The following is a 14,404-nucleotide window of genomic DNA, read 5'->3' on the forward strand; positions in this document are numbered from 1 at the left end:
CTCCAATCTGCTGCATATACAACTGGTACAAACCAGTGAAATCCAAGCGCAGCGATGATGACGGGGATAACCCCGGCCTCCTTTGAAAAGTAACTCTTGCCTTGCTTATTTCCCTTGACATAAAAAGTGAATATAAGGCCTGGTGTATAGAAGTGGAAAACACTTTGGAGCCATAGTCTGAACCAACTCTGTGTCAACAGCTGTTGCAGTGATCTGGGAATGCTAAAACCCTTTGCACAGATAGAATCATTTTTCAAACACTGTATAATTTGTCAAGGTTGTGTGACTGAGGAGTCCAGGACGGACCTAAACACACCTAAAGTAGTGCTACCAAGGCCAAAGGGTCCCACAGGTGGAAATTTTCAACACGTGAACTTGGACTACAGGAAGCTGTGATGAGCATTTTTTTACTTTTTTCTGACATTTTATTGACTAAACGATTAATCAAACATATAATTAACAGATTAATTGCTAATAAAAACTGTACTGTAATCAGTAGCAAAGGAAATCCAAGGACCAATAATTAATTTTGGCTCAGGTTACTGACACTCAGCTGTAGAGAAAATGTTTTAACGTACATGGTTTGTATCCAACATTATGTATATATTTATTATTTAGTCAACCAATAGATTTAAAAAAAAAAAAAAATCAAATTTCAGTTTTGTTTAAACAGTCTTAATCTTTTCTTTCATTAATGAGCACAATTGTATGTATACTATTTAGTCTGTTTCCAGCAGCATAGTTATATTGTATATTATATATTAATACAACAGCAAAATAAACTAATGGCTTTATTATATCTCTTGATGAATAAATAATAATAAATAGTAAATTAAAAAGCAGTTTTACACTGGATCTGGGGATTCCCGCTCCAGCATTTTGAGAACCAGTAATTCACTGACCGACTGCTCCTGCTGTTGCACTCACTAATTGATTTACATGTGGTAGAGCTGGTTGGGATATTTTGGTGAGTGGTGACGATGTTTTTGTTTTGATAGTTCATTTGGAAGAAGAGGAAAGGCTTGTTCGCACACGGCCACTTTTTTTATTTTTTATTTATTTATTTATTTTCAAAAAGCCGCTGCTCGTTTTATCTGTCCGCCTGCCGACGCCGCAACGACAAACAGCTCCTGTTTATGGGAAATGCACCGAGTCTCACGTCTCTTAAAGGCAGAGCCGAACACTTGCAAGACTTGTAATGCAATGTTATCTAACTAAATAACTCTGGTTCTGTAATTGATTGAACCATGAAAGAAAATTAAGTCCTACAAACCCAAATACATTTTTGCCACAGTCTGGACACATGTAGAAGTGTGATAGTAATCTTAACCAGCCAGCAGCATCAAGCCATCTTTATCCAGCTGAGGCCTGGCTAGCTGCTCAGCCAGCTTATAAGAAGTTATGACAACGCTGTGCTCACTTCAGGCTTTGATCCAGCTTTATGGGACAGCATGGGCCTTTGATCTGGGACGGCTATCTTTACGGGCTTTGCTTCGTGCCCAGGAACTACACCGTACCACTGAGTGGAGTACAGGAGAGGTCTGAATACTTTCTGAAGCCACTGTGGTCAGGATTAAAATCAGTAAACAGTGTATGTTAAAATCATAATAATCAAAATATAAATCTGAAATGGTGTTTAAATCTACAAAGGGAAAACAACCACACCATTATACTGTTTCTGAAAAATTCCTCCAAGTCACGCATGTACTGTATATCTTAGTTTTGGACTGAAAGTGTTTTTTATCCCGGGCTAACCTTGTGAGTGTGAATGTGTCCTGCTGCAGTACAGACGGGATTAGACACAGGATGTCAGTAAATCTCTCCTATCCATCACAGTCTTCATACAAGCCCCAGCCAGGAGCCACAACATACATACAAACATACATGCACAAATACATAGAGACAAACACACTCTTCAAATGCAATCTCCTCATTTCAGTTGAGTTTGACAACATGAAACATGGGATATTATTTGCTGTGTTTAGAAAGGCTAGAAACAGCAGAATAAAGGAAGCCTACAGGCTTTTACCAGACCCAGATTGCTAGTTTCTCTCCTTACAAATTAACTGTGAAGGTAAAGGGGCCTCAGGGTCACATATCATCACTGTTTTACAACCAGCAGAGGTGTCTCTCTAAGAGAGGTAACCCCCCCATCACCTCCTGCGCCCCATATACTTTTCCTGTACTCCAACATGATCGTATTTTTATCAACAGAATCAAAATAAAATGCCTGTTTTTCTTGTAATTCACTCTGTTCTGTGATCTTTCTGCAGTGATTGACAAATTGGAGCTTAGTTTTGCTGCTGCGCTCATTATTATTTTCTCTGAAGCAGAAACTCAGCTAAATGCCTAAAATATTAGTGTAAAAGTCTTTTCACCTGTCAAAGCAGATGATGAACGGTTCCCTGGGGGGGGGGGGGGGGCCTCTATTTGCCCTGCTTCTGTTGGTCCTGTGTAGAGGTATGCATGAAGTGAAAACCCCGCTCGACACAGCGAACTTTCACAGTCTGAGGGGATTCAAAAAAGACGTGAAAGTGCGTGTGTGTGTGTGTGTGTGTGTGTGTGTGTGTGTGTATGCGTTTGTGTTTGTGTGTGTGTGTGTGTGTGTGTGTGTAAAAGACTCCACACTCACAGTGTTGCCCTTCACTAAACCTGCGGGTTTGTCTGTTGATCTGTCATAATAAGCAGCTGTAAGCAGCCCACACTCACTCTCTTTTTTCATTCTCTGTTTGGGAGAGTAAAATATGTGGTGTACCATAAGATCATTAAGACTTACATTCATGTTTAAAAGCTACTGTAATTCCTGCAGCTCCCAAAGCAGTTACTGTGACTGTTAGGCCTCGGCTGATAATAATATAATCCAACATCACGATATTTCCCGACAAGAAACTGCTGCACTTAATAATAAATAAATATTAAAAAAAACTTCATTCTAATAGATTATTGTAAAATAACATTATTTGTACAAGGACATTTTTCTCTTGTTTTAGGAAAATAAAACCAACCTCTTTCATTAACCTGAAGATTTCAAAGCCAGGGGGGATAAAGCCTGACCCACAGTTCTCACACAGATCCACAACAGAAATGTTGTTCCATAGAGAAGCAACATAAAATGCACCAGAAGGCCTTATTTGGTCCGGACGATTGAGAGCCCAGGCGATACACCCGCTCCACAGGCCTTGCAAACAGTTGTTATTCTTGATAATGTGCAAAGCCTTGTCAAGCTGACACCCTTAAATACTGAGCACACAGATCGCTTTCAGATACACCCTTCACTGGTTGAGCCTCGCAACTGTCTCACAAAGAGCAAGAGACCGAAGGACACAAGAAGAAGAAAAAGAAAGAACGTAAGGCACGAAGAAAAATCTGGAGATTGAGATTTTGGCAGAAAGAAAGCAAAGAAATAAATCAGGCGGGTCAACAAAGTGCAGACACACGTGGCCCACCAAAAAATGTTCGGCCACATCCAACTGATAAAAAGTTGCTAAATTACACATGATGAACTGCTCGGCACTTTGCAGTTGTCATGTTTTCATACAGTTTCTCCCGTGTGTCATAGCAACCAAACCACCTGCCGCCTGCAAATACTACGAAATACTCACTCGCTCAAGATAATAAAAGCTGACCTTTTCCTGAGACGGCGTCGGAGGGAGTGAGATGCAGGAATTCTTGCTATCTGACAAGACGTGAATATAAACCAAGATTGCGGTTGCCATAAACAACTAGAGCTGCTGCGAGAGGCATCGGTGAAGAGGGCAGAAACATTTAGCCCCGGGAGAGCAGAGAGTGAGGTTAAATACTCGGCGTGACCCCGGATGGTTGAGTGGCAGTGAGCTGTTTGGTGGCTGTTGCGGGGGCATCGGTGCAGGTAGAAGCAGGTTAGCTGAAGCTCACCGGCCCCGAAGCTCCACATAATCTGTTACGGTTATTTCCTTCCTGACACAGTTCTCATCTACCGTGAGTGTGCACTTGAATCCCCAAGTACAGTCCTGAAACTGTAGCCCCGGTCTAAGTGTGCATGCTTAACTCCAGATTAACACTTCTGGATTGTATGCTTGGGGCTTTGGTTGTCTTCCAAAAGGTCTGAATCAAGACGTCTCAATGGAGCAGCCGCAGCACAGGGGGGAACAGGGTCCAGGCATTTCCACACTTCCACCCCGGGCTTAAAGGCTTTCACCTGAGGCCTTTAAACCTTGCTGGCACACACTGAAGCAACCCGGGCCAAACAGCTGACATCCCAAGGACACTCCGCTTCCTTCCAATCTTAAATAATACACATGAAATGGCTGTGAGAGATAATCTTACAGCAGAGACACAGACAAGTTCCTAATGCTTTAAACAGACCCAGTGAGAAAAAAAGAGACAGATATATGATGGACGGCTGAATCCGTTTTTTTTTTTTTTTTTTGGTTTCTTTTTGCCGTCCTACAGAAAGTGCTGAGTTGTGCCTCACCGACTCTCCATAACCCGAAGGCTTTTGATCGTTCTCAAAATAGAAAAGTTAGGAAACAAAAGTCTGAGCTAATCTCAGTAAATGGATTAATGTTTTGTGAAGCTGAGAACAGAGGCATAAAAATCCCCCTGTTGTGAAACGCATAAAAAAGTCTCCCCGAAGAGCTAATGTTACATCTTATCAGTGTGTGTGTGTGTGTGTGTGTGTGTGTGTGTGTGTGTGTGTGTGTGTGTGTGATCACAGATGTAATCCCTCAGCTAATCTGGCAGATCACAGCCCTGAGGCAGATCAAGCCGATATCTGACACCATCTTGTCTGACTCCACACCCTCAAATTATCGAGGGTATTAGGAATATATACGATGGTTTATGTCCACGTGTAAGAGTGTGAGTGTGTGTGTGTGTGTGTGTGTGTGTGTGTGTGTGTGTGTGTGTGTGTGTGTGTGCATGTGTGCGTGTGTGAGTCCAAGGTATATTTAACTACCAAACTCAAGCAGCCCTCAGTTCAGGGGTGGAGAACTAAAGACGAGACGAGGTCTGAAATTTTTTGTTAACGTCTGGGTTCAGGGCAGAACTACACAACAGAGGCAGGTATATTGTTTCCTACGTCTAATCTCACCATCTGACACACACACACACACACACTCACACACACACACCACTGTACAGGAAAGGGGGGTCGGGGGTTGGAGATGGAGTCTTGGAGCGAACCCAGGCCCTGTAATTCAAACCTGTCATCGCTGAACAAGAGGGACCTGTTTTGGTAAATAAGAGAGCAGCTCGACGCTGGAGACACATACGTCCCACGCCACATCTGCTCTCCATTCTGATGTGGAACAAGAGACGGAGGAGGGAGGGACGGACTGAGAGAGAGAGAGAGGGAAATGAAGACAGAATGAGTGTTAATAGAGAAAAAACTGAGAAAAAGAGAAAAAAGAAAGTAGTAAAGGGCATGAAGAGGAGAAAAAAAAAAAAAGAAAAAGCAGATGCCAGTGAATGCATGTAAATGCCTGCAACACAATCCTGTTTTTGCCTCTCTCTGCCCACCCAGAGTTTGGTGTACATACCCGCTGTGGCTACACAAACCTCATCTTTCAACGCCACCCACAACGCCCGTCTTTCTAATGAAAGTTACGAGGGGAGATCCGACTTAATTTGACTGAGGAAAATTCCACGTCGAAGGAGTAAGTAAGAAGAAGAAGAAGAAGAAATAAAGTTTCATGCAAATCAGACTCCCCACAACGAGCTGTTGCCATAAAAAGGAGCTGACATGAGTAAATAATTATTTCTGCAAAGTTTTCACCTCCTGCCTCCCCCTTCTCCGTGGAGATGGTAAATACGGGATTATGCAAATGATTATGCAAGGCATTAAATGGTTGCAGTTTCAAATGCGGTGGAAGGCCTGTGGTTTTGGAGTAAAAAGGGAAACTCACTAAATATGGATCACTGGAGGAAAGAAAGAGGAGTTTGCCAACAAATGAGTTCAATGCTGACATTCTGTTTCGACTGGAGGAGGCATGGTCGCCACATGTGTACATATATATATATACGTGTGTGTGTGTGTGTGTGTGTGTGTGTGATTGCATGCAGGTTTGATTTAATTTTAAGAAAAACTTGTTCCTCTCTCATGTCATGGATAAACTTTGCTTTGGTTGTTTGTCTCCCAACAGCCGAGAGGGTCTTGTACCAAATGCTGAAAAATATCAGTTCACAAATAAGCAGCAGTGTTTGCATGTGGACCGACTTTTAAACACCAGCGTCACAGTCGAATAAGGAAGTCGACTCTGGGTCAAAACCTGAGCTATAGTATGTCACTGATCTCCACGTACAGTGTGGGGGCGGTACATGTTTCCAGGAGCCTGTGAGAAATTCAACTTCATTTAAATAGGAGACTATAAACGGTTAAGAGGAACAGCTAAAGACACAACACACATTCTGAAGAAATGTATAAAAGTTTGTAACAGTATCTTTCCTCTTGAAAAGACTCAGTGGCTCATTGTGGCTTCTGTTTTCAGCCACACTCAAGTTCTTGGTTTGCTTGATTCTGGAAACATGTTTGGTGATAATCAGTTGCTTGTGTGCTGCGAGTGGAAGAGTATGGGTTAAGGTTGGGTGTCGATGTGTGTGTGGCATCGTATCAAGAGTGAGAAAGGAAAAGCAGATGTAAACGCCTGGTCAAATTCTTATTTTGCTTATACTTTGATCAAATAGTTTGTGATTTAAATCATTTTTCACTGTTTTAACTAAGTTACGTAGTTTTTTATAGCTGCTTTGTGCACAAGCACCTAATTTTTTACATTTGAGAATCAATTTTTGCTTAAAAAAATGACTTAATCATTAATCAAAACCATTGTAGATTAATTCTGTCAATAAAGTAATTGATTAATCAACAAATTGCTTCAACTCTAGATCCATTCAAGTGATTCTATTTGGGAAGTTTGACTTATTTTGTTAAAAAAAAATTCCTGCTTCCATTTTAAAAACACGTGCTTGATATGAGGCGTTCTGAACAGCAAAGACAAAAGTTTACCTGAAATAACTAAAATGACTAAGTCAAGTCTTAAACCTGTATATGAGTGTTATTATTACTATTGTGTTACATCAATCACTCGCTGTCACTCCTCCAACATGGTGGTGTAACCCCAGTAACCCCATCATATTATGTGTCAGGCCCCTATTTGGGAAAAATAAACCTGCTTTGCTTCAAAATATCGTCTTCTAAAAGCCGTGACCACCTCTCCTGCAGTCCGGGCCTAACATGATCCCTTAACACGGATGTGACATGTTGTCAGGTATGGGGGTCACAGGGAGGGGGCACAGGGGGCCTGGAGGGCTGTGAGAGACCCTTCGGTGCCCAAACCGGGGATATGTTAGCAGTTAGTGCACATACATCCACACATTAGTTGAACAGTGAGCTATGACAATGCTACAGGAAGGCGAGTTATAATCTATTAAAAGAAAACATCAGCATCTCAAAGACCCCTCCTTCCCCGTACCTGAGTCCAGCAGCATGCGTGTGACTCTGGAGGTGCTCCTGCCAGCGCTGGTGATGGTGGTGATGGAGACAGAGAGGGGAGGATGAGTGAGGAGGATGAGGGTGGGGGTGAGAGTATGTGCAGGCAGAGAGGCAGCAGGGGCAGGATGAAGCGGTCCCAGGGTGGGGAAGCGAGCCCGGCCCTGGGCCTGTGCCTGGATTCTGAAAGAGCGGGCAGTCCTGCTGTCCACAGGGGCAGCAGAGGGTGGAGTGGAAGTGACAGTGCTGGCAGCAGAGAGGCGGGGGCTGGAGAGGAGGAGATGAAGAGGACGGGGAAAGGGTGGAGGGAAGGTGGCGTTTGGCCAGCCGCTGGGAGTCTGTGACAGCTGGGGAGGACGAGGAAGCGGAGGACGGGGGAAGGTTCCTCAGGGAGCCGTTCTGTTTGACCACCCCGCCGTTTTGGCTCGGCCTGTTTGCTCTCTGGACAGCAAGTGATCTCTGCTGCTTCTGCTGCACTTTAGACACTCCATCCTTAACTGTAACATCCTCATCTCCGTTTGCTGTGAGGCCGTCACTACTACAGGCGGCTGCGAGAGGGTCCTGGCTGTTGCTGACTGGTGTACTGGTGTTTGAGGGGGCATTTCCATTGGCAGTGAGAGGATGGTGCCCTCCGTTACTGAGGGCCACAGGGTCGCCGCTCACATCGCTCAGGGCCATGGTCCTCTCCCAGCAGGCCTGGCAGGGACACTGTCACTCCTCTGGGAGAGAAGAAGAAAACAGAGGAAAAGAGAAACAAGGTTAGGCTCTGTTTGACTGTCAGCAACACAATTAATCCAAGGAGGTTACCAGAGCATGATGCTACAGGAAGGGTGTGACCTGTGAAGTGGGGTACATTCATCATAAATCAATGACAGCTGCTTCTTAAAAGTCCTTTCTTTTTCCAGAAGTGACTCTTCTATCGTATAATGTATTACACATGACATATAGTGTATAAAAGAATGGGCTCTGGAAGCATTGGTAGGTGGGTTTTGGTGGAGGTAGGTGGAGATGAGTTGGACAGGGCACTGAGAGATGATGAGTGGTCTATACCCGGATGAAACACTGGTTAGATGCTGTGCACATGTGTGTTGTGTTCATCTTGGTATCTACGTAAAATAAACAACAGAGATTTCATCTAAAACAACAGGGTTCTGCATTTTTTCGTAAGTCTGCACAATCTTTTAAAAACCCAAAACAGCCCGGCCTCAGAAACTGAGCAGGAGAGCTTTTTTTCCGCTCAGAATGAGAGGCGCCAAGTGAGCGAGGAGGACAGAGACTGTCTCAGAAAAATTACTGTGTTTCAGCATAAACGTACACTCAGCAGAAATAACTGGGAAACACATTAATCCCATTACAGATGCAAAAAACATTTTTATAAAGGTCGCCTTCTTAACTTTGATTTGTCAACACATAAATCAGAGTTTAATATTTGATGTGCGATGTCCAGTTTGGCACTAAACTGACAAACACTTAATGAAAGCCAAGAGTGCAAAAAAAAAAAACTTTACCAACCGAACCTCACAGATGCATCAACAAGACTCACATGTTTTCTTTGTAACTGAGTCTAGAGAAGATGAAGTTACTTTAACTTTAACTCTTACTTCTTTTCTCATCTGCATTTAATTGTAATTTTCTGGTACATATCTACTAAAGGTTAAATGAAAATCAGTGATAGGAAGATGTTTTTTGATGACTAACTGATTCACCGCTGAAATATTTGGCTGAACTAATTTTCTGTCTTCTCATTGGAGCCACAACAGTCAAATAGGGGCCATTTCAGATCAGTGTGATTTACAGAGCATGAATAAGACCCAGCATGAACTGGCAGTGTTCATATAGATTACAAAGCAGGGGACGCTCCTGCATGAGGAGGCCAAACAAACGGTTCCAGGGTGAGAAAAAACAGAAGGTTCACGTTATGCTACAGTTTCAGCCCCGATGCTCCGGGCTTAAATTACAAAATACTCACAGCAGACCGCAATGTGAAAATGAGATTCTGTGGGCTGTTTTAGCAAAGGGAGAGAGACGGAGAGAGAGAGAGAGAGAGAGAGAGAGAGAGAGAGAGAGCGAGAGAGAGAAGCAGCTTTGTGTTGTGATACGCTTGATGCACTTCAAAAGCAGCTGAGTTGTGTTTCACAGGTAACGCAGGGTCGAGGTGTTGGAACAGAGCCCGAACTACAGATCCACAGAGGAGAGAAGCCTGTGAGTGAGTGAGTGAGTGAGTGAGTGAGTGAGTGAGTGAGTGAGTGAGTGAGTGAGTGAGTGAGTGAGTGAGTGCTTCCATGCTCAACTCAACGCGCTTGCTGCTTCCTGTTTAATGCAGGAGAAAGCGTCATTGTACGTCACTACGCCGAGACTAAAAACTTTGGAAATTTGTCTGTGACAGTGAAATCGCTTCAAAAGTTAGTTAGTGCTCGGAATAACACCCAACACTGTTCCTGCACTTATTTCCAACCACTGATCAGCGTAAACCAAAAGTATTAAATTATGATGCTTATCTGGAACATTGGACCAAACCAAAACTTAATTTCCATCTGCCCCAAAACCAAGAATATAAATTGGCAGAGTATCTCTTTCCTGTCGCAGAGTCAGATAGAGACGCGGTGGCCACCGTCCAACCACAGAGGACGGACGACGAAGTCTTGGCTACCAACAGAGGAAAGGTCCGGACAGGTGAGGGACAGACAGAGACGCACTTCCTCTTAAAATGAGACAAATAAAATGTTATCAGAATGGGCTGCACCTAATGACTACTTTCATTAACGTGTTCTTTATTTTTCTGATTAATAAATGGATAAATAAATCACCTTTAGTCGATAAATATAAACATATATATAAAAAAAATACTGAAAATGCACATCACAAATTATGAGTGAAAGAAAACGTCTTCAAATGCCTTGTTCAGTCCGACCAACAGCACAAAACCCAAATTAGTTGATCAACTCACTCACAGATTGTTGCATCTCTATTTCCACAGTGCGGAACTTCTAAACATCGCATATTTTTTTTTTTAGTTTTCCTCAGGGTGTATTGTGAATAACTCACTTTTGATGCATGAAGCCAGAGCCACGACTCAACTATCAGTGATGCCATCAGGAGATTAAACCCTGAACTGGAGGCCGATGACGTGGAAAATGTTTCAGATGCTGCAGACCTAAACTGATTACTGTAGTCCTTTGCACCCATATCCCGTGGAATATGATTCCTTTGTGCCGCCACGACGCCCACTCAAAGTCGTCGTCACTGAAGCCACATCAAAAATGATTTAGATGCCACGCCTCTTATTTGTAAATCTGTTTGAACATTAAATTCTTATATATAGATTTAATTGACTTACATTCTAATTCTAAAAGTAACATAAGCACCTTCAGTTTAACTACTTCAGCTCCTTACTTTACCCTTCCGAGAAACCTACACACACTCACAGGTTTTCATTTCACACACAACATGACCCCCGAAAAATATTTCGCCGCAAAAAAAAAAAAAAAAAAAAAAAGGATGTGCTTGCACTCGGGCGCCAAGCGATACATCACAGCGGCCTGTTTTTCCCATCCGACCCCGAGCGAAAGACATGCGGCGTATGCGACCAATGCGCTCTGTGACACCTCCACATGAGTGAGCGGTGAAACATGAGCATGACAGCCCCTGTCGGGTCAGGGGTGGCTGGGAGGATGGGGTTGAGAAAAGGGGAGGAGAGGAAGAATAACTCCGGAGCCTGGAGAGCTCAGAATAGCAGAGTGCTGAGGGAAATCCAGATGAAGTCATTAGTCTGGCTCCCACAGCTGTCAAGAGCCTGTAATGACTTAAAAAGGCTGGATGGAAACAGGAGAGTTTAATGGAGATTAAGTAAGAAAAAAAGTGGTATATAGAGAATGGGGTTCGGTACTACAGTGTAGAGTTAATGTGTGTGTCTTTCTGTTGTTTGGATGTAAAGGAATTCAGCCTCAACACTGTGTGTGTGTGTGTGTGTGTGTGTGTGTGTGTGTGTGTGTGTGTGTGTGTGTGTGTGTGTGTGCACACCAATGCAGAGCGCTGACAGGCAGGTGAGACATCTAGGGTAGTGTCTGTGCGGACACAAGCAGGGTCTTGTGTCTCTCTTCAAAATAAAAGCTGACAGCTGGACGAAGCTGCACCGTGAACAACTGGAACTGAGGCTCAGAAATGCCTCCGCTGTTCCATCGATTTACCAAGGAAATTTGTCTTGATTAAGAAAAAGCCAGAATAACTGAATTCAAGGACATGAGCTCTGTGGCGAGAGTAGCCTGGTGGTAGAAACTAACTGTAAAAGAAAAGAAGTGGGTAATGCTTGCAACCAAGAAGTGTTAAGTAGTAGAATTAAGATTTCCTTCTTTGAATATTTTTACTTCATCCTTTCACTTGTCTCATGAATTACATCTGGATCGCTGTCCTTTCAAACAATAATAATAAAACTTTCATTTAGTTTCTGGTTGACTAAACGTACCATCTTTCTAACTGACTTTGAATGCTTTGAAAAGCGGAGCATGAAATATAGTGTCACTGAATCTTTTATCATCAATTAATCCAACAGGTGAAACTGTCTAGACTTCCAAATGTGCCAATGTGTCATTTCCAATACAAAACCTGCAGCTTCAAAGGGATGAAGCTGCACTTATTCCCCTTTAAACCCCACCACAAGTCCTTGGTCACGGGAATTATTAAGTGCAAACCCTTAAATAACCAAGAAAGTGGATCAGAGACCAACATGTATAATGATTCCCAGGGCAAGTGGTTTGGTGTAACGCAGGTGATGACGAAGCGCTTCTTCTGCCGTCTTTCAAGTGAAGTTTTTGATTACGGGGTGTGAGCGAGATGGCGAGACCTCAGGCGACAGGCAGCTACGCAACACAAGGCAAGGCATCATGCATCCCTTTAATTAAAACTAATAGGCAGCAATTACCAGGAATCAGTCAAGAGATGGTTAATAACCACATTGCTTCTAATAATAATAACATCAACAACAACAGGCAGTCGCCCCCTGCGAGGGGCGTGTACGCTTGACGTGGCTTTAGGACACAAACCCTCTGAAATGTTTCTGGTTGTCAGGAGAGATATTGGACATATTTGACCTCCTCGGGGCACTTTTTTTCACAGCTGGGCTGTTAAACATACCGATTTGATGGTGCTGGCTCAAGGCTACAGCGCTGAGTCTCAAGGTAAATTAGGTGAACACACTGAGATAACATGCCGTATCTATCATTCCATCAACCCACACGTCCAATACACTCATTGGGTTGACATCTGGATTAGAAAGCGAGAATAAGATGAATTCGTTTATGTCTTATAACTATGTTAAAATATCTTGAATGTAGATAAGATGCTGCAAATGCGCTTAAACATGTTAAAAGTCTACTTTAATTTACTATAAAACGTTAATGTAGAACATCTTCCCAGAAAAGGTAAAGCCCAGTATTTACATCAGCGTCATTCAGGCTGTAGGCAAAACAGTGAAAACATAAGATAAATAATTTAAATTCACTTGCATTTAGTTTAGCTTCTTCTGAAGGGCTGACATAAATGTTGATGATAGTAAGACATCATGGTAACTGTCATGCTGAACTAAGTTATAGTAGGGTTGGTTTATTCAATGGGACAAGGGTGATAAGGACAAACGAGCACAAACAAGCTCATTAATAATCTTTTGAGGAGAAAAAAATGTGAATTAATACTTTTTTAGGATTAAGTTTTTCTATTTTTTTTTTTTTTTTTTTTTTTTTTAAATCAATCTACTCATTTACAATGAAAACAATAATTCCGCTACTTTTAGTGTAGGAACATCAGCTCTGTGAAGAAAACGGTAACAGGAAAAAGAGATTCTGACATCCTAACATCTTGGACAGACTCACTAACGCTCAGCACCGGAGATGCATTGAACTCTCAAGATCTTGATGTTCTTACAGCTCCTGAACTCATGAAGCCGCACCGCGCGCCTGACGCAAAACCGACTTTCTGGTTTTCTCCAGGAGTCCAGAGAAACTACATACACACACACACACACACACACACAAACACACACACACACACACACACACACAGCAGACAACTACAGTCTGAAGAAGAGCCAGTGTTCACACTATCCTACCGTGTTTTGCGTCTCCCGGTGCTTTGCGCTTGTTATCGCCGGTGGGTTCTGCAGCACGCGGCGCTTCGTTCAGCACCGAGGATAAAACAAACCGAGACTCCGCCGGGTTCAGTTCCGATATCCGCGAGGCTGCTCGACCGACACAATACACCCCGACAAGGCAGCAACAAGTACTGAGGGAGAGCGGGCTGTTTCTCATGGAGTGTGTCCTGCCGGGATGACAAACAGCTATACACACACACACACACACACACACACACACACACACACACACACACACACACGCGCCTCTCTCTCTCTCTCTCTCTCTCTCTCTCTCTCTCTGTGGAGGGACGGAGGCAGGAGGCGGTGGGCTGGGACTGCACCGAGGAGCACTGATAGGACGGTCACACTGTCAGCTTTAACCCGCTCACTGCCACAACGCTGGCACGCGCCAAGGTACCTCTCCCGCGCATTATCACACCGCTTACAAAACTTTAATAAAAAATAAAAAAATGGAGGAAGATAGTGGACTAATAACTATTAAAAAGCAAGAATATACAAAGATAACTAGGCTACATGAAGGAAAACATTCACAGCTATCAGTGCACTACTAATATAAGATGTGTGGAAAAGGAAAGATATTCATATTTCCAAAACATCACATACAGATATGCAAGTTTAGAGGGGAAACAAACAGGAAATGCTGGTCAGTACAACTTTAAAACTGTATTTTACCTGAATAATTCAGGGTACTTTAACTAGTTCTTATCAAACACTAAAATATGGAGTCATAACAATAACAAACAGAGTAGGTAGGTATATTAATATAAATGAAATGACCACAGTATAGGGCTTTC

At 43.0% G+C, this 14,404-nt stretch overlaps 1 protein-coding gene across 3 annotated transcripts in view; it reads right to left on the reverse strand.

Moving 5' to 3' along the window:
- disp1 (dispatched homolog 1 (Drosophila)) overlaps window positions 1–14,404 on the reverse strand; it is a 79,870-nt gene that overhangs the window by 17,590 nt on the left and 47,876 nt on the right. For 2 of the 3 annotated variants that reach the window (XM_023415001.2, XM_087176223.1), the window contains one exon: window positions 7,449–8,184. In XM_023415001.2, coding sequence (XP_023270769.1) covers window positions 7,449–8,143 — 695 coding nt within the window. In that variant the 5' untranslated portion in view covers window positions 8,144–8,184. Of the gene's footprint in view, window positions 1–7,448; window positions 8,185–13,565; window positions 13,852–14,404 lie in introns of those variants that run through there. The other variant, XM_023415003.2, reaches the window with a different exon arrangement.

The sequence above is a fragment of the Seriola lalandi genome, unplaced genomic scaffold, assembly GCF_002814215.2.
Source record: "Seriola lalandi dorsalis isolate HSWRI2012SDOR001 ecotype SW California unplaced genomic scaffold, Sedor1 jcf7180002054544, whole genome shotgun sequence".
Taxonomy (NCBI): Eukaryota; Metazoa; Chordata; class Actinopteri; order Carangiformes; family Carangidae; genus Seriola; species Seriola lalandi.